The sequence below is a fragment of the Lactuca virosa genome, chromosome 6 (assembly GCF_052849685.1).
Source record: "Lactuca virosa cultivar CGN04683 chromosome 6, Lactuca_virosa_CGN04683_v6, whole genome shotgun sequence".
Taxonomy (NCBI): domain Eukaryota; kingdom Viridiplantae; phylum Streptophyta; class Magnoliopsida; order Asterales; family Asteraceae; genus Lactuca; species Lactuca virosa.
The window spans coordinates 220,524,361-220,548,989 of NC_136431.1; the positions used below are offsets into that span (position 1 = coordinate 220,524,361).

At 36.2% G+C, this 24,629-nt stretch overlaps 1 protein-coding gene across 1 annotated transcript in view; it reads left to right on the top strand.

Moving 5' to 3' along the window:
- Positions 1-24,629, top strand: part of LOC145122310 (subtilisin-like protease 4) — a 57,209-nt gene extending 32,580 nt beyond the window's left edge. Inside the window, exons 3-4 of the mRNA XM_079057931.1 lie at positions 23,276-23,652; positions 24,522-24,629. Of these exons, the coding sequence (XP_078914057.1) occupies positions 23,276-23,652; positions 24,522-24,583 (439 nt within the window). The 3' untranslated portion in view covers positions 24,584-24,629. The remainder of the gene's footprint in view (positions 1-23,275; positions 23,653-24,521) is intronic.

The following is a 24,629-nucleotide window of genomic DNA, read 5'->3' on the forward strand; positions in this document are numbered from 1 at the left end:
TTCCCCCATCATTGTTGGATTAATGTCTAAGTCCATAACTATATTTGGTATGTACTTGACCCGACCCGGCATGGTCCATTTGGGTTGCACTTCACCGGCACAATTTATATGGATAGTCTTTTGAGAATAGTATATTTATGATTTATATTAATATATTATAAGTTCTAATATATTAATATGGAATCTTATTATTTAATTAGTATTGATCAAGAATTAATTTAGAATTAATTAAGTGATCAAAAAGAACTAATTAAATATGGACTCTTATATATATGGAATGGGCCAAGTTCATTTAGGTTGGGCTAAGCTTTCATGGATGGTCCATGGAGCTTTTAACCCATGGATCCTATGTAAATGAAAGGTCATGGGTATTAGGGTTTATATGGATGTAACCCTAATCCTCCATAATATATAAAGGGGTCCTTGGCTCACAAAATTGGCACAAGTGTGTGAAAATAAGAGTGGGCCGATTTTAGTGTGCATACATATTCTCTCAAGTTCTTCCAAGGTGTTTTGGTGATTTGTGATTCCATTTGAGGCTTCCACACTATTGGGGCTAAGCTCTTAAAGCTTGAAGACATCAAGCTACATCAAAAGGTATGTCATCTAACTAGAACTTTGTAGTATAGGTGCTTCATAATATGCTAGTTAGGATGAAACATTGGAATAGTTAATATTTGCATGTATAATAGAGAAAACATAGATCCAAGGTTTATAGGGTTGCATGTACACCATAGGAGTGTTAGAATGCTCAAAACCCAACAGTGGTATCAAAGCCATGGGTTGTTTTCTGTTATATTGATGCAAATGTTTTATTTTCAAGTTGAAAAAAAAAAAGGAAAACAAACATGACGTTTGTCAAATTTTAAGATAATTACTTGTTTTGTGAAAAACGAATTATTTGTAAAATTTGAATCATTTGTTATATGAGTTGAATTAGGTCAAATTTAGTAAAAGATAAAATGATATGATTATTTTATTAGTTTTAAAAGTGATCTAAATGTTTTAAGAAGTTACATATTTTGTCATAAAATTTTGGAGCTCAAAAGTTTTTTTTTAAAGTTGTGATCTTAAGGGTTTTTGAAACTTCCATAAGTTATGGATATGAAAGTTTTTTTTTTAAAAAAAAAATTTGATTCAAAGTTTTTATGGAATTACAAAATTTGGTGTTAATGTTTTAAAGAATTCCATAACTTGTTCTTAAGTTATGGAACATGGAAAGTTTCATCATAAAACACCATTAATTCCATAAGTTATGGAATCCAAAGGTTTTCAAGAATTACAAAACTTGCTCTCAAGTTTTGGAATTTGAGAAAGTTTTTTATGAAAAAAAGAATTGAATTCTATAACTCTTGGGTTCATAACTTAAACAATTAATTAAATGGTTTTAATTTTGAGTTTAATAATTGGAATTATGATGTTTTGTTGAATAGTTCAAATTAACTCTTATGGACTTTATTAATAGTTAATTAAAGCGTTTAATTAAAAGAGTATTATTAATCCATAAATATATGGTTTGAGTTTAATTAAATTAAAAGTCTAGTTTAATTAATAGATTAAACCACCAAGTATTTTAAATGTCTAAAATACACCCTTATACTATTATAATATTAAAAGTTTAATATATTATATGTATAAGAGCAAGTCGTCTTACCATTAGTAGGTCTCATTCACGAAGCCGGTCTATAAGGGGGGTATAAGGTTACTGCCTATAAAATGGCAGTGTCCACTCTCACTCACCGCTTCCTTGACCGGTGGAGGGTCGTTAGCCGAACAGGTAGGACAAGGACTATAATTCTCCCTTCATTATAAGTATAATGATAAATACTAAGTAACTAAACACTTATAAATTCCCAATCTTAGTTACTTAGGAAAATGTGAACAAGGTGCTAATCCATGAAATTACACTTTGCACTTTGTTTAAGCTGTTAGTGGAGCGTGTGTGGTTAACCGGCACACTAACCTGGACTTAACAAGGTAGGCAAAGGGTAACTTAATGTTTATCATAGTATCGTTGGAGCGTGTGTGGTTAACCGGCACATCGATTGAGGGGTAAATATTAAGGGTATCAAGTATATTTGCATGGTTACTTCACACCTTGTTTTGTGATCCTCGACATCCCAGTCACAAAACCTGAAGGGCACACTCGAGATTGAAACATGCCATTGAAAAGTTCAATGAATCTCAAAAGAATCTAGGAGTTTCAAAACCAATTAAAACCTAATAATACATTTCGTTTATCCTGGTGGAAATTGGTGAATCGTCATTCACCTACCTTCAAATATTTTATAGCTTGGATTACGACATCCCTCTTCCAAGTTATAAAATAGTTTGTTGGGTCCTAGCCTTAATATATCATATTGGGTGTTATATTAAGGACGTAAATCAACTTTACGTGAATTTCTCCCATTGTTGATGTCTGGTTTAGACAACAATGATCTTCCCAAACCAAGCTTTCCTAATGAATATGACTTCCTGAGTTTGGCTCATGGAAGTCATACTTCTCTTCCTCCACCTCCTCCAATTATTCTCCCTAACCCACAAGTTCAAGGTCACTCAAGCCCTAATGGCAAGCAAGGTCTATGTATGATCACATCTTAGATGAAGTCACATATTGACAAGCCGGGAGAGTTGGGTGTCAAAGTCTTGAGAAAGTTGGATGTTCAATCACTTTCTAAGTCACATAGTGAGTTCCTTTGGGACTACTATGAAACAGACTATGACATGAACCTTAATGATCATATCTATTTGCTTGGTGCTGTTGAATCAGCAATGATTTGGAACGATAGTAAAGCAAATTTGATTAGAAGATCAACTTCCCAAAAACTTTATGGACTGTGACAATGGTGACACTGGAAATCCAGAAAAAGCATTCTCTTCCCAATGGAAAGGGATTGGCCATAGTCAACCCGGTTGACCAAATGGTAAAGAGAAAGGCTAAGTCTGAGATAGTCCCATTACCAAAGGGTCCATATGTTTATTTTGCCAAAGGAAGGGGCGTTGATTGCAAAGCTGCCAAATTTACCTAAGGATGTTGAAGTCAATAAGTTTGACTCTACATCAGGTAGAGCCCATTATCTAACTCTGTTAAGTTCTATTCTGAGATCCTCATTACATGATGTGACTGGGTCACATGTTGATGTTTTAAGAATCAAAGAATAGAGAGAAATCTTAAACGAAGTATATGCTGATTCTGATCGCGAAGGTGGATTTCGATCGCATCAGAATTTTGAGCAGTTGCTTAAGAAGTTATGATATATTGCTAAGGAATAGATAACAACAATTTTCCATGTGGATTGTAAGGATAAGTTTTTCCGCAAAGTTTTAAAATAAAAGAAAATTGTTTAATTTTATTTATTTAAAGTATCCTTACAATGGCATTTGTGGAAAATTGTTGCTTATATGATTCCACTGACAGCAATATTGGAAAATGGATTTGATTCTTTCATTTGTGGTAGTGTCTAAATTTACCAAATCAGGAAAGTTCCTCATCGCCCAAGTTTCAATTGGACCGAAACTTGGAATCATGCAAGTTGAATAGTATGATGAATGAGAACTTTCAAGCATTGGAAAATCAAGACTAATTACTTGTTCACATGGATGTGTGAGTCAAGTGAAGGACTAAAGGGATCGAGTACACATTTTTGTGCACTGGTCATGTCCACCACAAAGCTCGTTAAGACTATTTGATTTACTAAAGTTTAGTAAATATGGTTATACATACAAGTTTAAGTATAATTTTGAAACATTGGAAAAGTCTCAATGTATGGCAGAACGAATGGGAAGAATCAAATTAGGCAGAAAGATAAAAGTTTCTCAAATCTGAAAAGATGGGAGAGTACTTTAGTATCATGTTTGTGATCATCTTAATGATTTAGAAATCATATCACAATTAGTCCTCTAAAGGTCATCTTAGTGCATTCTTATGACTAAGAAGAGGAGTCATGAATTGTTGAAATGGTTAGATCAGGAAGATGAGTCATACTTCGTTCCAAAACAATTCTTAGAGTCATACTCCAAGATTGTAACTTGAGTGACATATCTTAAAGAAAGGTTTAAAACACTTGTCAAATGTAAGAGTAAAAGTGTCCTACTCTTGTACATTTGAAATTGGTAAGTTGTGATGTTTTAGATAAAACAAAGACCAAATAAGGCCAATTGTGTGAAGTGTTTGTCTTGATAAAGAATCCGCACTATCTCTTGAATATTTGGCAAGATAGTCTTATATGTCAAGAGGATAGTGGGAGTCTTAAAGATCCTAAAAAGAAAATCAAGAACTAATCAAGAATAAAACCTGAGGTTCTTCACTAGCACACGACTTGAGGTTTATAACCTATCGTGTTGACATATTCTGTGCCCATTCCAGTTAAAGTTGGCTTTGCATAGGAGTTCTGAAAGTTCTCAATTGGTTGCATAACAACTTGGAAGCAATGACAGGCCCTGTACTGCCAGGTGGCAAGAAGTTAAGATTGCATAAGTTCAGTCCATATGAGTTTGGATTTGTCATTATCCTTGTCTTGTGACTATGGTTTTGACGATTCACATGGATAAGAACACATACACCATAAAATCTAAGGGTCATAAGGTTTCTCTCCGATTCATGAAAATGATGGTGAGGAAACACTTCCACCAAGTAGATTTGAAGCAGATGGCAAAAGGTCTAAACAATTGAGACTATGATTACGGCATCCCTTTTCATAGTTCTGAAATTGTTTAGACACACATGCATGCTATCTAAGGAAAGGTGTATGATTTTGATAAAGTTTTATCAAAGCATCTCGTATCAGAAATCTGAACTTTGGTAAGAAAGTCAATAAAGTATTGATTTCTAGAAGTCCAGCTGATTTCTGAGTACATGTCAAAGCTAGTGGGAGCATAAGTGTTATGCTAATAATCATCATGTTAGTGGGAGCATGATAATTATTGTTAGTGTTGCAAGTTAGCAATGTTAATTATAGAAAACAAAAGTTTCAATTCGTGAGGCTGTAGGGATTGAAAAAGTTGTTTTGCTATAATTAAGGGAGAGGATATACTTCATTTCAGTTCTAAAGGCTTAGATTGAGACCTTAATCATCTTTAGTCAAGAATATATATATGAATTTCATGTTGGATTGGTTCAACTTAAGGAAATTCTATATATTGCGTTCTCAAAATTCGATTATGATTACGACATCCCTCTTCATAGTCAAATTTTGAAAACATGGCAAATAAAAATATTGTAGCAAAAGACTGGTCTAGAATCATGTCTTTATGTGAGACATCATGAATCGTGTACCATTTGCTTTGGGTACAGGATCGATTGCAGGTGCTATAATATTTGTCATTTCTAAATTTTTCCAAATTCCCAGAGGCATTAAGAAGGGAAAAGGTCTAGAATTGGATATGACTAAAATGATTAAGCAATTGTCGAGGACAATCTGAGGTTTACCAAAGATTGGTTGCTCAGGGACAGTTGGAAGTATAGTGCTAATTTTGGAAGGACCATATTGACATATTCTGAAAAGAGGCATCTCTTATTCAGAAGTGATAGTCAAAATGAGAATATGGAGTTGTCTCCATAGGTGGAAGTTATATGTGTAAGATCAGAAAACTTAATGCAAGAAGCATGTCCAAAGCAATGTACTTTGAATATGAGACTTAGTTTCCATGGAGTTGATCTCCATTGGAATACCTTATAATGACTGTTGACAAGTCTTTGTGACTTTGTACATATTCATTACAGGAGGGTCAGTGCATATAAGTTTAAAATCTAAACATATTTCGATAAATGATAGGAATTTGAAATTCTCACATTTTTCGATAAGGATTTGGGAGTGTGAAATTAGAATCATTGAAATTATGTTCAATTGGTTTATTTCACAAAGTAAGGATCATAGACAAACATAGAGTGCATACTTGGTGTATGACAAAGATATTGTTTAAGAAAAACATAATGTACATGCTTGGAGCATGGGACAACTAGTGTTTTTAATTCAAGTATAAAGTTGATAAAACTGAAACAATGAATAATGAGTAATCAGTATGGTGATAAATAAAAGTGTTTATTTATATTCATAGGGTTTGATACCATATTTGATTCATTTATTCTTGTGTTTCACTTTGCATGTTTTGACTTCCAGAATAACTAAGTCGCTCTTCCTGAATGATTAAGTTATTCAAACCATCCACAATCGGTCATATGTTGGAAGTAGATATGAATCAAGACTGTCATGGGTTGGTTTGTAGAGGTCCAAGTTGGTGGACAAAAGTGGTGCTACAACACTCATGAGTGCTCATAAGTTCTGAGTATTAGATTCAACCCGCGCTCATTTGAATAACTTCATGGATTTTATCACGAGTGATCATGAGACGATAATATCTTATATTCTTCAAACCTAGAGATATGAGTTGTTACTATGAGTTGGTTATACATTGATTGCACGAAAACGCATTTGGTAACTCGATGTTATAAAACGTGGCTTTGTGTATGATTCAACAAGTAGTAGAACAAGTCATATGAGTCGAAGTTTATCCATTCCTTTTACCTTCGGGATAAAAGCGATATCTGTGGGCCCCTCGATGATTTAGCGATGACACATGTGAGTGCTTGGCCAAGCCAGGACTGATTTGATTTGTTCAATCAGTCAGTCATCATAAATCGAAAATCGGGAAACAACAAATGGACAGAGAGAATGATTGATAATCCATGTCTCAGTCCATATGATATCTAGAATGGAGGAATATATGATCCCTTATCTAATGGACAAGTCATTGACAAGGTCAGAGTTCGACAACGGCTTTAAGAGCTACGATTACCAATTAGGTTTTGAAGTCATACTCAATAATAGTTTTAGACTTATCCAATTGGGAGACTGTTGGATTAATGTCTAAGTCCATAACTATATTTGGTATGTACTTGACCCGACCTGGCATGGTCCATTTGGGTTGCACTTCACCGGCACAATTTATATGGATAGTCTTTTGAGAATAGTATATTTATGATTTATATTAATATATTATAAGTTCTAATATATTAATATGGAATTTAATTAGTATTGATCAAGAATTAATTTAGAATTAATTAAGTGATCAAAAAGAACTAATTAAATATGGACTCTTATATATATGGAATGGGCCAAGTTCATTTAGGTTGGGATAAGCTTTCATGGATGGTCCATGGAGCTTTTAACCCATAGATCCTATGTAAATGAAAGGTCATGGGTATTAGGGTTTACATGGATGTAACCCTAATCCTCCATAATATATAAAGGGGTCCTTGGCTCACAAAATTGGCACAAGTGTGTGAAAATAAGAGTGGGCCGATTTTAGTGTGCATACATATTCTCTCAAGTTCTTCCAAGGTGTTTTGGTGATTTGTGATTCCATTTGAGGCTTCCACACTATTGGGGCTAAGCTCTTAAAGCTTGAAGACATCAAGCTACATCAAAAGGTATGTCATCTAACTAGAACTTTGTAGTATGGGTGCTTCATAATATGCTAGTTAGGATGAAACCTTGGAATAGTTAATATTTGCATGTATAATAGAGAAAACATAGATCCAAGGTTTATAGGTTGCATGTACTGTTGGATTAATGTCTAAGTCCATAACTATAATTGGTAAGACTTGACCCGACCCGGCATGGTCCATTTGGGTTGCATGGCATCATGCATTTGGATAGACTATAATGAGAGAAATAACACTTAAGGTTGGTTAATATATTATAAGTTCTAATATATTAATAAGGTTATTTAATTAGTATTGATCAAGAATTAATTTGGAATTAATTAAGTGATCAAAAGGAGACAAATTAAATATATGGGTTGATTGTGTAAATCATTCATTCTTATATATGTGGGCTTGTGATCCAAGATTCCTTATGTTGGACTAAGTCCATGGGGTGACCCATGGATACTCCATGGAGGTTAAAATCCATGGAGCATAAGGAATGGGTAAAGTTATGAGTTACATGGTGTAACCCTAATAGCCACCATATAAAAGAATCCCATGGCTCAAGAAATCGTGCACTAATGTGTGAGTGTGAGGGCTAGACGATTTCAAGGAGTGTTCAAGTTTCTCTCAAGTTATTCCAAGTGTATTTGGTGTTGTGTGAACCATTTGAGGTGTCACACTTGGGGCACTAGGCACTCAAGCTTCATGAAGACATTCTACATCAAAAAGGTATGTATTTTATCTTGTTATATTTATTATTTTGTATGCTAGATTAGGATAATACCTTGGATGTTCATAATTGTATGTATAATAGAGAAAACATGATCCAAGGTATTTAGGGTTGCATGTACACTTAGGAGTGCTAGAATGCTCATAACCCAACAGTGGTATCAGAGCCTAGGCTTGTTTTCTTGTTATACTTGCAAAAGTAGCTGAAAAATCGAGTTGGATGCATATATTCGATTGTTTTGGCTGGAATTGGACTAGGAACATTAACCTAAGATGTTTTTGGACTTATAAACTTGTTTTTGATGTGGTAATGTTCATGCTAATCCAATTTCTAAGATAATTGTCATAATTTCAAGATTTGTATTAGTTTGTATGTTCATGCTAATTTCTTGAAGATTGATGATTTGAATTATCTTGTTCTTATGAGGTTCTTAGATTAATAGAAAAGTTGTGTGAAATAGTTGTTTTCAATCCATTTTAATCTAAGAGTTGATTCCAAAGTGTGTTTTTGTAACTTGTCCTCAAGTTATATGAAAAGTCACATTTAAGAATCATAAAACTCATAAAAGTTGGCAAAGGTTACAAAATGAAGAGTCTAGTTCTAATTAAATGGTTTTATGACTCCATAACTTGTCCTCTAGTTATGGAGGTTCAAGAGTCTCTTCATTAAATTAAAAAAAAGTGTAACCTTAATTAGTTCCATAAGTTACAATAAAAAAAAAGTTTTTTTTTATTAATTAGTTTAAAGTCTTCCATAACTTGTCCTCAAGTTATGGAACTTGAAGAGTTTTTTTTTAATTAAAACTACTTTAAATTCATAAGTTATGAAATTAATTAGTTTTGAATAGTTTCAAAACTTGCCCTCAAGTTTTGGAATTTGAAAAGTTTTCACTTATGAATACTTTAATTCCAAGTTAGCCCTTAGAATTTTAAAAGTTAAAATTCAACCCTTATACTTTATAATAATATAAGTTAATAATGTTTATATATATATGTATAAGAGTAAAGTCAGTCTTACCGTTAGTAGGCCTCATTCACGAAGCCGGTCTATAAGGGGGGTATAAGGTTACTGCCTATAAAATGGCAGTTTAATGGGTGTCCACTCTCACCCACCGCTTCCTTGACTGGTGGAGGGTCGTTAGCCGAACGGGTAGGACAAGGACTATAATTCTCCTTTCATTAAAAGTATTAATGATAAATACTAAGTAACTAAACTCTTATTAATACCCAATCTTAGTTACTTAGGAAAATGTGAATAAGGTGCTAATCCATGAAATTACACTTTGCACTTTGTTTAAGCTGTTAGTGGAGCGTGTGTGGTTAACCGGCACACTAACCTGGACTTAACAAGGTAGGCAAAGGGTAACTTAATATTTATCATAGTATCGGTGGAGCGTGTGTGGTTAACCGGCACACTGATTAAGGGGTAAATATTAAGGGTACCAAGTATATTTGCATGGTTATTCACACCTTGTTTTGTGATCCTCGGCATCCCAGTCACAAAACCTGAAGGGCACACTCGAGATTAAAACATGCCTTTGAACAGTTCAATGAATCTCAAAGATCCAGGACTTTCAAATCCAATTAAAACCTAATAAATTATTTCGTTTTTCATGGTGGAAATTGGTGAATCGTCATTCACCTACCTTCAAATATTTTATAGCTTGGATTACGGCATCCCTCTTCTAAGTTATAAAATAGTTTGTTGGGTCCTAGCCTTAATATTTCATATTGGGTGTCATATTAAGGACTTTAAATCAACTATCTTGAATATCTCCCAAAAAGATGTCTGGTCTAGACATTTATGATCTTCCCAAATCTCTTGAAACAAGCTTTCCTAAATGAAGATGATGTCCCATGGATATCATACTTCTTTCACCTCCTCCAATTATTCTCCCTAACCCACAAGTTCCTAAAAAGTTTAAGGTCACTCAAGCCCTATTGGCAAGGCAAGGTCTAGGTGTGATCACATCTTGGAGATGTAGTCACATATTGACAAGCCGGGAGAGTTGGGTGTCAGTCTTGAGAAAGTTGGTGGCTCAACTACTTTCTAAGTCACATAGTGAGTTCTTTTGGGAATCCTATGAAATAGACTAAGACAAGACCCTTAATGATCTTATCTATTTGCTAAGATCAACTTCCTAAAACGCTATGGACATTGACAATGATGACATTGGATATCCAGTAATGCTCTCTCTTCCCAATGGAAAGGGATCGGCCATAGTCAACTCGGTTGACCCAATGGTAAAGAGAGAGGCGAAGTCTGAGATAGTCCCATTATCAAGGGTCCATAGGTAACTATTGCCAAAGGAAGGGGCATTGGTTACGAAGCTGCCAAATTTACCTAAGGATGTTAAAGTCAATAAGTTTGGCTCTACTTCCGGTAAAGTCCATTGTCTAACTCTATTAAGTACATGCTGATTCTGATCGCGAAGATGGATTTCAATCGCATGGTTCGGTGATCAGAATTTTGGGCTATTACTTAAGAGTTATGATATTCATATTGCTTAGGAATAGATAACAACAAGGTTTTTCATATGGATTGTAAGGATAAGTTTTTCCGCAAAGTTTTAAAATAAAAGAAAAAGGTTTTGATTTTATTTATTTTAAGTATCCTTACAATGGCATTTGTGAAAAGTTGTTGCTTATAAGATTCCATTGATAGCAATATTGGAAAAATGGATTTGATTCTTTCGGTTGTGGTAGTGTCTAATATTACCAAATAAGGAAAGATTCTCATCACCCAAGGTTCAATTGGACCGAAACTTGGAATCATGTAAGTTGTATAGTATGATGAATGAGAACTTTCAGCTTGGAAAATTAAGACTAATTCCTTATGTGAATAAGGAAAGGACTAAGGGATCGAGTACACATTCTTGTGCACTGGTCAAATCCACCACAAAAGATCAAGAAGACTATTCGTCATGATTTACTTAAGTTCAGTAAATATGGTTATACTTATAAGTTTAAGTATAAGTCTGTAGCATTGGAGAAGTTTCAATGTGAGACAGAACGAATAAGAAGAATCAAAGTATGGCAGAAAGATAAAAGTTTCTCAAATCTGAAAAGATGGGAGAGTACTTTAGTATCATGTTTATGATCATCTTAATGATTAAGATACCATATCACAATTGGTCCTCTAAAGTCATCTTATTGCATTGTTATGACTAAGAAGAGGAGTCATGAATTGTTGAAATGGTTAAATCAAAAAGATGAGTCATACTTCGTTCCAAAACAATTCTAAGAGTCATACTCCAAGATTGTAACTTGAGTGACATATCTTAAAGAGGGTTTGTTAACACTAGTCAAATGTAAGAGTAAAAGGTTATCTACTCTTGTACATTTGAAATTGGTAAGTTGTGATGTTTTGGATAAAACAGAGACCAACTTAGGCTAATTGTGTAAAGTGTTAGTATTGATAAAGAATCCGCACTATCTCTTGAATATTTGACAAGGGAGTCTTATATGTCAAGAGGACAGTGGGAGTCTTAAAGCTCTTGAAAGTTTCAAGACTTAATCAAGAATAAAACCTAAAGTCCTTCACTAGCACACGACTTGAGGTTTATAACCTAGCGTGTTGAAATTTTTGTGCCTATTCAAGTTGGCTTTGCATAGGAGTTCTGAGAGTTCTCAATTGGTTGCACAACTACTTGGAAGCAATGGCAGGCACCTGAGCTGCCAAATGGCAAGAATTTAAGATTACACAAGTTTAATCAATATGAGTTTGGATTTGTCACTAACCTTGTCTTGTGATTATGGTTTTGACAAATTCACATGGATAAGAACACATACACTATTAAATCTAAGTGTCATAAGGTTTCTCTCCGATTCATGAAAATGATGGTGAGGAAACACTTTCACTAAGTAGATTTTAGCTAGATAGCAATTGTGATATTTGCATTCTCAAAGTCGTTAGTGGAGCGTGTGTGGTTTACCGGCACACTAACATGGACTTGTGAGAAGTGGCAAAGGTCTAAACAATTGAGACTATGATTACGGTATCCCTTTTCATAGTTCTAAAATTGTTTAGACACACATGTGAGCTATCTAAGAGAGGTGTATGATTTTGATAAAGTTTTATCAAAACAATCTACTATCAGAAATCTGAACTTTGGTAAGAAAGTCAGCTGATTTCTGAGTACATGTCAAAGCTAGTGGGAGCATAAGTGTTATGCTAATAATCATCATGTTAGTGGGAGCATGATTATTATGACAAAGGTTGCAAGTTAGCAATGTTAATTATAGAAAACAAAAGTTTCAATTCGTGAGGTTGCAGGGGTTGAAAAAGTTGTTTTGCTATAATTAAGGGAGAGAAAATTATACTTCATTTCAATTCTAAAAGCTTAGATTGAGATTTTAATCGTATTTAATCAAGGATATATATATGAATTTCATGTTGGAATGGCTCAACATAAGGAAATTCTATATATGGGTCCATTATTTGCGTTCTAAAATTCGATTATGATTACGACATCCCTTTTCATAATCTGAATTTTGAGAACTTGGCAAATTGAAATGGAAATATTATAGCAAAAGGCTGGTTTAGTCTTTATGTGAGACATCATGAATCGTGTCCCATATGCTTCGGATATAGGATCGATTACATATGCTATATTCATCCTTTCTAAAATTTTCCAAATGCCTGGGGCATTATGAAGGGAAAAGGTCTAGAATTGGATATGACTAAAATGATTAAGCAATTGTCGAGGACAATCTAAGGTTTACCAAAGATTGGTTGCTCAAGGACAGTTGGAAGTATAATGTTAATTCTGGAAGGACCATATTGACATAATCTGTAAGGAGGCAACTCTTGTTCAGAAGTGATAGTCAAAATGGAATATGGAAATGTTTCAAAGTTAGAAATTATTCAATCTGTGTAAGATTAGGAAACTTAATGAAAGAAGGATGTTTCCAAGGAACTGATCTCCTTTGGAATGCTCTGTAATGATTGTTGTCAAGTCTTTCTGACTTCGTGCATAATCATTAAGAGGATCAATGCATATAAGTTTAGAATCTAACAGATTTCAGTAAATGGCATGAATTTGGAATTCTTGCATTTGCAGTAAGGATTTGGGACTGTGAAAAGAGGATCATTGGAGTGATGTTCAATTGATCTATTTTACAAAGTAAAGATCATAGACAAACATAGTATGCATACTTGGTGTATGGCATGACTAATGTTTAGAAAACATAGTGTACATGCTTGTAGCATGGGACAACTATTGTTTTAAATTCAAGTATAAAGTTGATAAAACCGAAACAATTAATAATGAGTAATCAGTATGGTGATAAATAAAAGTGTTTATTTATATTCATAGGGTTTGATACCATATTTGATTCATTTATTCTTGTGTTTCACTTTGCATGTTTTGACTTCCAGAATAACTAAGTCGCTCTTCCTGAATGATTAAGTTATTCAAACCATCCACAGTCGGTCATATGTTGGAAGTAGATATGAATCAAGACTGTCATGGGTTGGTTTGTAGAGGTCCAAGTTGGTGGACAAAAGTGGTGCTACAACACTCATGAGTGCTCATAAGTTCTGAGTATTGGATTCAACCCGCGCTCATTTGAATCACTTCATGGATTTTATCACGAGTGATCATGAGACGATAATATCTTATATTCTTCAAACCTAGAGATATGAGTTGTTACTATGAGTTGGTTATACATTGATTGCACGAAAACGCATTGGTAACTCGATGTTATAAAACGTGCCTTTGTGTATGATTCAACAAGTAGTAGAACAAGCCATATGAGTCGAAGTTTATCCATTCCTTTTACCTTCGGGATAAAAGCGATATCTGTGGGCCCCTCGATGATTTAAAGATGATACATGTGAGTGCTTGGCCAAGCCAGGACTGATTTGATTTGTTCAATCAGTCAGTCATCATGAATCGGAAATCGGGAAACAACAAATGGACAGAGAGAATGATTGATAATCCATGTCTCAGTCCATATGATATCTAGAATGGAGGAATATATGATCCCTTATCTAATGGACAAGTCATTGACAAAGGTCAGAGTTCATCGACAAGGTCAGAGTTCGACAGAAGCTTTTGAGAGCTACGATTGTTGATCGGTTCCTGAAGTCATACGCAATAATAGTTTTAGACTTATCCAAGTGGGAGACTGTTGGATTAATGTCTAAGTCCATAACTATAATTGGTAAGACTTGACCCGACCCGGCATGGTCCATTTGGGTTGCATGGCATCATGCATTTGGATAAACTATAATGAGAGAAATAACACTTAAGGTTGGTTAATATATTATAAGTTCTAATATATTAATAAGGTTATTTAATTAGTATTGATCAAGAATTAATTTGGAATTAATTAAGTGATCAAAAGGAGACTAATTAAATATATGGGTTGATTGTGTAAATCATTCATTCTTATATATGTGGGCTTGTGATCCAAGATTCCTTATGTTGGACTAAGTCCATGGGGTGACCCATGGATACTCCATGGAGGTTAAAATCCATGGAGCATAAGGAATGGGTAAAGTTACGAGTTACATGGTGTAACCCTAATAGCCACCATATAAAAGAATCCCATGGCTCAAGAAATCGTGCACTAATGTGTGAGTGTGAGGGCTAGACGATTTCAAGGAGTGTTCAAGTTTCTCTCAAGTTATTCCAAGTGTATTTGGTGTTGTGTGAACCATTTGAGGTGTCACACTTGGGGCACTAGGCACTCAAGCTTCATGAAGACATTCTACATCAAAGAGGTATGTATTCTATCTTGTTATATTTATTATTTTGTATGCTAGATTAGGATAATACCTTGGATGTTCATAATTGTATGTATAATAGAGAAAACATAGATCCAAGGTATTTAGGGTTGCATGTACACTTAGGAGTGTTAGAATGCTCATAACCCAACATGTACACCATATGAGTGTTAAAATGCTCAAAACCCAACAATCATACCACATACCATACAATCACATAGCATGCAAACTGCCGGGAAATTCTGGGGTGCCTGTCTTACCCGTGTCAAGCCATTCTGGGGTGCTGACCTACCTATGTCAAGCCATTCTGGGGTGCTGACCTACCCATGTCAGGCTATTCTGGGGTGCCGACTTACCCTTCGGTCTTTCAACCAAACACGGGGACTATTTCACCCCCTACTACTAACACATAATGTCATATCTCTAGCATACTGTCAGGCGTATCTGGGGTGTCCGACCTACCCATCGGTCCTAACGACCGATTCAGGGACTAGTCCCCTCCTACTGATACCATCTCACATAACATAGCAAACTAGCATAGTCACATATCAAGCAAACTAACATATTCACACATCAAACAATAGCAGACCAGATAATTATCACAAAGACAATCATCCCAGCTAAACATATACTAGTGGGCCGGCCTTGGTGCCGTAGACCCACTCTTACTGTAAGGCAACTCACCTCGATGTCATGTAGTGTCTGAACTGTCCTCGGCGTGAAGGTCGACTCTCCTCGACTCCTCAATCCCTACACGACAACCCTCAAGTCATCAAACAGAACAAACAACCCTAACCAGGGTCAATCCTTAAACCAAGCAAGTCAACATTGGTCAAAGTCAACACCCAGTTGACCTGACTCGCCGATTTGGTCTACCAAATCATCGATTCCATGCTCCACTAACCCGATCCAACTCCGACATCACTCGTCGAGTCTTGCGAGGACTCGACGAATTCTCCTTCATTCAAACCATCGGGACTATCTTCATCCGACTCGCCGAGTTGTATGAACAACTCGTCGAGTTCATCCCCATCCTATGAACAAGTCTGCCCTTGACTCATCGAGTTGTATGAACAACTCGTCGAGTTCGTCTTCATAAGTTGGGAGATTGCCTTGGACTCGCCGACTCTGTTCATACACTCGTCGAGTCCCATGATTCCCAGGACCCTTTCATGACTAAACATCTACAGGACTTTTCCTTGCTAACAACTGCTTCCTTCACAGAAAGGATTTGGTGGTCAATACACCGCGACTCGCCGAGTCCCTCTATGACCATTACTATACAGTCGATTTAAATGGGTCTTAACACCTCAAAACCATAGATATGGCCTCCTAATGTCCATTTCACACGTAAAGTTCCAAACTTGGTGCACATGCATGGGGTCTTTGGCTCAAAAATCCATAAAAGGAGCTTTACAATGTGCGTGGGGCTCTCATGGCCATAGAGTTGGCACCTTTATGCCATGAGACCCCTCCAATGACTCAGATCTGGAAGTAGAACTCCATGAAACACTCCACAAATCCGAAAATGGCTTGGAAAGCCCTAAATGCACCCAAAAATCTAAGCCCTAAAGATGAACAACCAAATGGAAGACCAAAACAGGGGGCATTTACCTTGTTTGAGCTGAAGATGGAATAAGATCTCTGGATCTACAAGCCCCAACTCGAGTTCCCAAGCTTCACCCTTCCTTCCAAGCTTCACAAACTATCCAAAAGCACCAAAAATGGCCTTAGATCACTCAAAGCGGCTAGGGTTTCTATATGAGGTGTTCTGGGAGTGATAGGGGCGATGGAGGCTGAGTTAAGGCGTTTAAATAGGGTGCAAACCCTCAAATTTAGGGTTTCACTCAAACAGCACCTACTCGCCGAGTCAGTCTTCCGACTCGTCGAGTAGGTCACTTAAACTTCCCGCGGATCCCGTCTCTACTCGACGAGTTGGGCCACCAACTCGTCGAGTCCCAAAGGAAAATACATAAAATTCATGAATTAAAGACATACCAGGAATCGGGTGTTACATTTTCACTTGTGATTTCTATTGCACCATGCTCAAAAACATTAGTTACAACAAATGGTCCCACCCAACGGGACCTTAATTTACCAGGAATCAATTTAAAACGAGAATGGTATAGTAGTACTTTTTGACCTTTTTGAAATACCTTGCGTGTAATCATCTTGTCATGGTATGCTTTGGTCCTTTCTTTGTAAAGAACTCCATTCTCATAGGCTTCATTACGGATCTCCTCAAGTTCTTGTATGTCTAGCTTCCTCTTCTTTCCCGATTCACTTAGATCCATGTTGAACTGCTTGATCGCCCAATAGGCTCTATGCTCCAACTCAACGAGTAATCGACACGGCTTTCCGAAAACAATGCGGTATGAAGACATTCCAATTGGAGTTTTGTATGCAGTGCGGTACGCCCACAAAGCATCATCAAGCCGTGTACTCCAATCTTTCCTTGTTGTATTCACGGTTTTCTCCAAAATACCCTTGATTTGTCGATTGCTCACTTCGGCTTGTCCATTTGTTTGTGGGTGGTATGCTGTGGAAACTTTATGAGTAACACCATATTTCTTCAAAACACTCCCGAGCATACGATTGCAAAAATGTGTACCACGATCACTGATCAAGGCCTTTGGAACACCAAATCTGGAAAAGATGTTAGCCTTCAAGAAATCTATCACAACTTTTGAATCGTTAGTACGGGTAGCCTTTGCTTCCACCCACTTGGAAACATAATCTACAGCCAAAAGAATATAAATAAAACCTGAAGATGATGGAAAAGGTCCCATGAAATCAATGCCCCAAACATCGAAAATTTCACAAACTAAAATGGGATTTAGGGGCATTTGATTCTTTGAGCTTAAAGAGCCCATCCGTTAACATTTATCACAGCTTGAACAAAAGACATAAGAGTCGTGGAAAATACTTGGCCAGTAAAATCCACTCTCTAATACTTTTCTTGCAGTTCTTTGAGGACCAAAATGTCCTCCACAAGCATAAGAGTAACAAAATGTTAAGATAGAAGGTACCTCATGTTGATCCACACATCGTCTAATCATTTGGTCAGCACAATATTTCCACAAATATGGCTCATCCCAAACGTACCTCTTGGCTTCTTTCTTGATCTTATCTTTTTGCCATCGAGTCAAATCTGGTGGAAATTGATTTGTAACGATGTAGTTCATAATATCGGCATACCATGGGGTAACTTTTGCTGAAAATAGGTTCTCATCGGGAAATGCATCATGAATGGGAGTCGAGTCATCGGGAGAAACAATCATGCTAAGATGATCAGCTACAAGGTTTGACTTTCCGCTCTTGTCCTTGATTTCAATATCAAACTCTTGTAAGAGTAATACCCATCGAATGAGTCTAGGCTTCGAATCCTTCTTTGCAAGTAGGTACCTAATAGCTGCATGATCAGAATAAACAATCACTTTAGAACCCAACAAATATTGACGGAATTTCTCTAAAGCAAAGACAATAGATAGCAATTCTTTCTCAGTTGTCGAATAGTTTGCTTGTGCACTATCAAGTGTCTTTGAGGCATAATAAATGACATGAGGAACTCGGTCTTTTCTTTGCCCCAATACTGCACCAACCGCATGATTGCTAGCATCACACATGATTTTAAAGGGCAAACTCCAATCCGATGATTGAAGTATTGGTGATGAGATTAACAACTCTTTCAACTGATCAAAAACTTGCTTGCACTCTTTGGAAAATTCGAACTCTGCATCCTTTTGTAGAAGCTCACACATGGGACAGGATATCTTGGAAAAATCTTTGATAAACCTTCTATAAAAACCTGCATGACCAAGAAACGAGCGTACCTCACGAACACAAGTGGGATAAGGTAAAGACTTAATGACATCAATTTTTGCTTTGTCTACCTCTAACCCCTTAGAAGACACAACATGGCCAAGTATGAGACCTTTATCAACCATAAAATGACACTTTTCGTAATTCAAAACAAGGTTGGTCTCAATACATCTTTGCAAAAAAAATTTCAAATTGGCCAAACATTCATGAAAAGAATTACCATAAATTGTGAAATCGTCCATAAAAACTTCAATGATCTCCTCAAAATACTCTGAAAAAATACTTACCATGCACCTTTGAAAAGTGGCGGGAGCATTGCAAAGTCCAAAAGGCATCCGCCTATATGCAAATGTTCCGAAGGGACATGTGAAAGTGGTTTTTTCTTGATCCTCGGGTGCAACGGGTATTTGATGAAAACCAGAATACCCATCCAAGCAACAATAGTGTGTTTTTCCCACTAATCTTTCCAACATTTGATCAATGAAGGGAAGTGGGAAATGGTCTTTCCGAGTTGAGGAATTGAGTTTTCTATAGTCTATGCAAACTCTCCACCCGTTTTGCACACGGGTGGGGACTAATTCACCTTGGTCATTCTTTGTAACAGTAATACCTGTCTTATTGGGTACAACTTGGACTGGAATTACCCACTTGCTATCCGATATAGGATAGATCATCCCCGCATTCAACAACTTTAAAATCTCTTTTTTCACAACCTCCATCATTGGAGGATTCGAACGCCTTTGAGCTTCTCGGGAAGGTTTGTAATCTTCCTCCATAAGGATCTTGTGCATGCAAAGCGAAGGACTTATCCCTTTGATGTCGGCTATAGTCCACCCAATAGCTTCCTTATACTCCTTCAAGGTGGTGACAAGCTCTTCTTCTTCTTTTGTTGATAACTTTGTGGAGATGATCACCGGTAAAGTCTCTTTCTCTCCAAGATACGCGTACTTGAGATGCTCGGGAAAAGTTTTGAGTTCCAATTCTGGTGCCTGCACAATAGAAGGAACAAGTTTCTTATTAGACATCGGTAATTTCAGCTTTGGAATATCAAACCTCATTTTCTTCTTTTCATCCATGCAAGATACAACTTCCAAAATCTCTTCATCAATTTTAAATTGCTTGGCAAGTTTTTCCACCCTTTATTTTTGAAGATTCCTGTCTAAAATGAGAGCTAACACATCGAGATTAGACAAATCAAAACACTCTTCAGTTAATGGTTCAATAACATCCACAAAATTCAAAGATGAAATATCACTTGGATATCTCATAGCATCATAGATGTTGAAATTTATCACCTCTCCATCAAATTCCATGGATAATGTACCATCATAAACATCAATTTTTGTCCTGGCTGTTTTCAAAAAGGGTCTTCCTAGAAGAATTGAGCTCAAATTTGGTGAGTCATCATCATCCATGTCAAGGACATAAAAATCTGCTGGAAATACTAACTCATTCACTTGGACTAACACATCTTCTAGCACACCTTTTGGATGTACTAAAGATCTATCAGCCAATTGAATGATTACCCCGGTCTTCTTCAATGTGCCAATATTTAAGGTTTTGAAAATAGAATATGGAGAAACATTGATAGAAGCTCCAAGGTCTAGCATAGCTCGTGGAACATGAAGATTATCTAACTTGCAAGGAACCGTGAAAACACCCGGATCCTTACATTTTTGAGGTAATCTTTTCTGTAACACTGCAGATACATTTTCACCCACTTTGACAGTTTCATTCCCTTTCAATCTTTTCTTAGATGTGCATAATTCCTTAAGGAATTTAGCATACCTAGGGACTTGTTTGATGGCATCAATAAGAGAAATATTTACCTCAACCTTTCTGAACATCTCCATGATTTCATTGTCCTCTCTTTCACGCTTTGACTTGCTTAACCTTGTGGGAAATGGAGGAGGAGTGACTTTTGCTTCAATAGGAACTTGCTTTGAAAGTGTTTTTGACTTCTCTTCTTCTTTCTCTAGCTCCATCTCTTCTTCTTCTTCAATCATCTTAGGACCTTCATATTCTTTTCCATTTCTCAAAGTGATGGCACATGCACTATGCTTTGGATTCTTTTCGGTTTGTGCGGGTAGTTTGCCTTGTGACTCCAATTTACTCACAGAAGTGGCGAGCTGAGTCATTTGTTGTTCCAAAGTCTTGATACTCGCCTTGGTCTCATTTTGAAATGTTTGAGTACTTGTGGCTAAACTCTTGACAATGTCTTCCAAAGACATTCTCGATCCGCTTGAACTGCTTCCTTGTTGCATGTTTTGAGGTTGGAATTGAGATTGATGAGGAGGTTGAGTTGGTTGGAATTGTGGTTGATAAGTTTGTTGATGATGCATTTGATTTTGAAATGGAGGTCTTGGTTGATAAGGTGGTGGCCTTGGCTAAAAATTGGCATTAGGTTGATGCCAATTTGGATTGCTTCTTGGCTGAAAGTTTCATTGTTGTTGACTTGAGAATCCTATAGCTTGAACCGGCTCTACATCTTCTTGTAACATCGGACACATATCAGTGGGGTGTCCAACTTGGGTACAAATACCACAAGGTCTAACTGCTGGTGGTTGTACACCCTTGTCCTTAGCAAGCATCATCACTACTTTAGTCAACTCAGAAAGTTGACTCTCAATTTTTGGGGTAGAAATTTCTTTCACTCCTCTTGGTGCATCACTGTACCATTCTTCTTCTTGAGTTGTATGCTTGGACTCTTCTGCCATATTTTTGATAAGAGCTCTGATTTTTGTTGGAGTTTTATCAGCTATTGATCCACCACTTGATGCATTGAGTAATCTCCTATCCCAAGATGACATTCCCTCACAAAAATATTGCAAAAATTGATACTCTGAAATCCCATGTTTTGGACATCTTGAACACAACTTCTTAAATCGTTCCCAGTAAGTATGCAAAGCTTCTCTCTTTTGTTGCTTGATACCAATTATTTCTCTATGTAAAGCTGAAGCTCTCATTTCTGGAAAATATTTATCCAAAAACATCCTTGCAAGTTCATTCCATGTTGTGACTGACCCCGGTGGTAAGTCATATAACCACTCCTTGGCTGAATCTTGTAAAGCAAAGGGGAATGCCCTTAACTTGATTTGATCTTCTGTAACTTCATGTGGCTTCATACCCACACAGACAACATGAAATTCCTTAAGGAATTTATGTGGGTCTTCATTCTCAAGACCACAGAATGAAGGTAACAAATGGATGAGTCCAGACCTGAGTTCAAAGTTTATTGCTGCAGGGTAATTAATGCACAAAGGTTGTTGGGTGACATCTTGAGTGGACCATTGTCTAAAGGTTTGTTCAGGTGGTGGGTTTGGAGGATTTTGGTTTCCTCCATGGTTGTCTACCATGGTAGGAGTAGGTGAAGATGGTGGGGTGGTACTTTTAGATGTTGGTAAAGATGTGGGTTGATGGATTTGACGAAGAAGCTCCGGATTGTTGTTTCTTTAAAAGTTTGGCTTGCTTCCTTCTTTGTTTTGCAGATTTCTCTATCTCCAAATCAACTGGTAAAGGTGTGCCTGTGCGAAAAGATCTTGGCATAAACAATTAGTACTACCGTATCCCCGGCAACGGCGCCAATTTGTTTAGCTGTCAAACCAACAAATAATGGGATAAAATAATAACAATAAAATTCAAGTCACTATTACTTCATACACTAGAGATAGTATAGAGTAAGTAGGGTCGGTCCACAGGAATACGGGACTTCTTATTTAGCCATATTCTCACATATCATACAAACAAAAATTAAAATGGGGGATTGTGTTTGAACTCTAATTAAATTTCATAAATAAGCAAGATTGATAACAAAACTCAGTAAAAGAAATACATTTCCGATTCTGATTCCTATACATGTATTATGTTGAAAGATGTAATATGATTATAGCTCATGTTCAATCTAGGTTGGTAATTTAGATATTAATAAACTCTAATATCCAAACTGACAAAAGTATTTTATTCAAAACAAGTTCTTCAAAAAAAACTTCATTTAATTGATTCAATTCAAATAAGTTCTTGCATCAAATCATTAAATGACATTAAGTTCTTGCAATAATTACCAACAATGTTTAACATTCCTCTTAAGCTTGGGAATATAAACATTTAATCTTTGATTACACTAATTTTGATCTAATTACAACCAAATAAGTGTGTGTTACTAACATCAAATCATAAAACAATTACGAATTTCACAATTTGATTAACTAGATTGATAAGAACCCTAATTCATTGATCAAGTGAAAAAGATAACCAATCAAACACATAATTAAGATCAAATCAAAGATTACTAGATATTAAACATAAGTCAAGTGCAAATTACAACCTAACAACAAATACTTAAGAATTTAGATTCGGAAATGATAAGGAAATCAGCCACACATGTCTAAGTTAAACTACAAAAGTCCTACCTTCAAAAGTCCCTGAAATATCACAAAAGTGTGTGAATGGAATTGCATCATGAAAAATCCCGAAAAATATGCAAAATGCATGAGTTTAAACCTAAATGCAATGCACCTTTATGGATTAAAACTACAAAATGAATGCATGAAATGCACCTAACAGATCTATGATATCCAGCCTGATGATTACATACCCTACGTGTGTGGGCTTGGGTATAGTGATGAAGAAGTTGGGATCATTTCACATCGGTCGATTACATGTTCAACAAAATCTAGCATACCGGAAGGCCAACTAAATTATCCTTCGTTTGCTGTTAAACTAGGACCACCTCAGACATTTACAAGGACAATAACCAACGTCGGAGAACTATGTGCATCATATGTTGTCACGATTACTGCACCAAAAGGAGTATCTGTGAGTGCTAGGCCCAACAAGATCAATTTTACGCAGATGAACGAGAAAGCCACATACTCAATGATCTTCAGCCGCACAAATGAGGAAGCAGGTGATCATTCTCATGGTTATATTGTTGGATTAGGTGTCTAAGCCCATAACTATAATTGGTATGTACTTGAATTGATAGCAGCACAGTCCTTTTGGGTTGCCCTCAACCTAGCAACTGGACAAGGAAATTATGAAAGGAGAGATATTAATTTATAAGATTAATGAATTAATATAAATGATTTATTAATATGTTAAAAGATTAATATATTAATTAGAAATCATTATGTTTAATTAATAGTTAGCCAGAAATTAATCAGAATTAATTTTGGGGTTAAAAGAATTAATTATAAAGTGCAGGGACTAGTTTGCAATTAACTAATAGTTGAGTGGAAGGTTCCAGAACCCCCTTGGAAGGAGGTGGACGAAATTCTTAGGGGAAACCCTAGAGATTTCGTCCAAGGGGTCCAAATAAGGCCTTTGGATCTTGCTTAGGTCCTAAGCAAAGGATAACTAGGGTTTTCCCTAAACCCTTGATCCCTCAGCTATTTAAGGAGCCTCATGGCTTACATTTGAGGTCACTGATTTCTTTGGAAGAAACCCTAAGGCCGAAATTGCATACTCTCTCCATCCTCTCTCCTCCAAGTTTCCTTCTTGCTAGTTCTTGGGTGTGATTCCATTAGAGGCATTACATTTGTGGTGCTAAGCTTCCAAGAAGATCAAGATCAAGATCAAGATCAAGATCAAGATCAAGAGGATTATCAATTGTTTGCTATAACAATTGAAAGGTATGTAACTCCTAAACCCTAGTTTGTTAATTTCGAAATTAGCCTCTCTCCTCTAGGGTTCTTGTTTTGCAATTCAAAGTTATATGTTCAATAGTTAAAACATAGATCCAAAGTAGGTTGCATGTGAACTTAGGAATTGTTTTCTAGTTTATTTGTTTTACTTAAAACCCATCATATATAACATGGGTCTCCACTAAATACATGGTTCGAAGTGTAGTCTCTGTGACCTTGATCATGTAAAACCAGCATATGCGGTACTTATCTGGGTACTTCCGTGTGTTGAAGA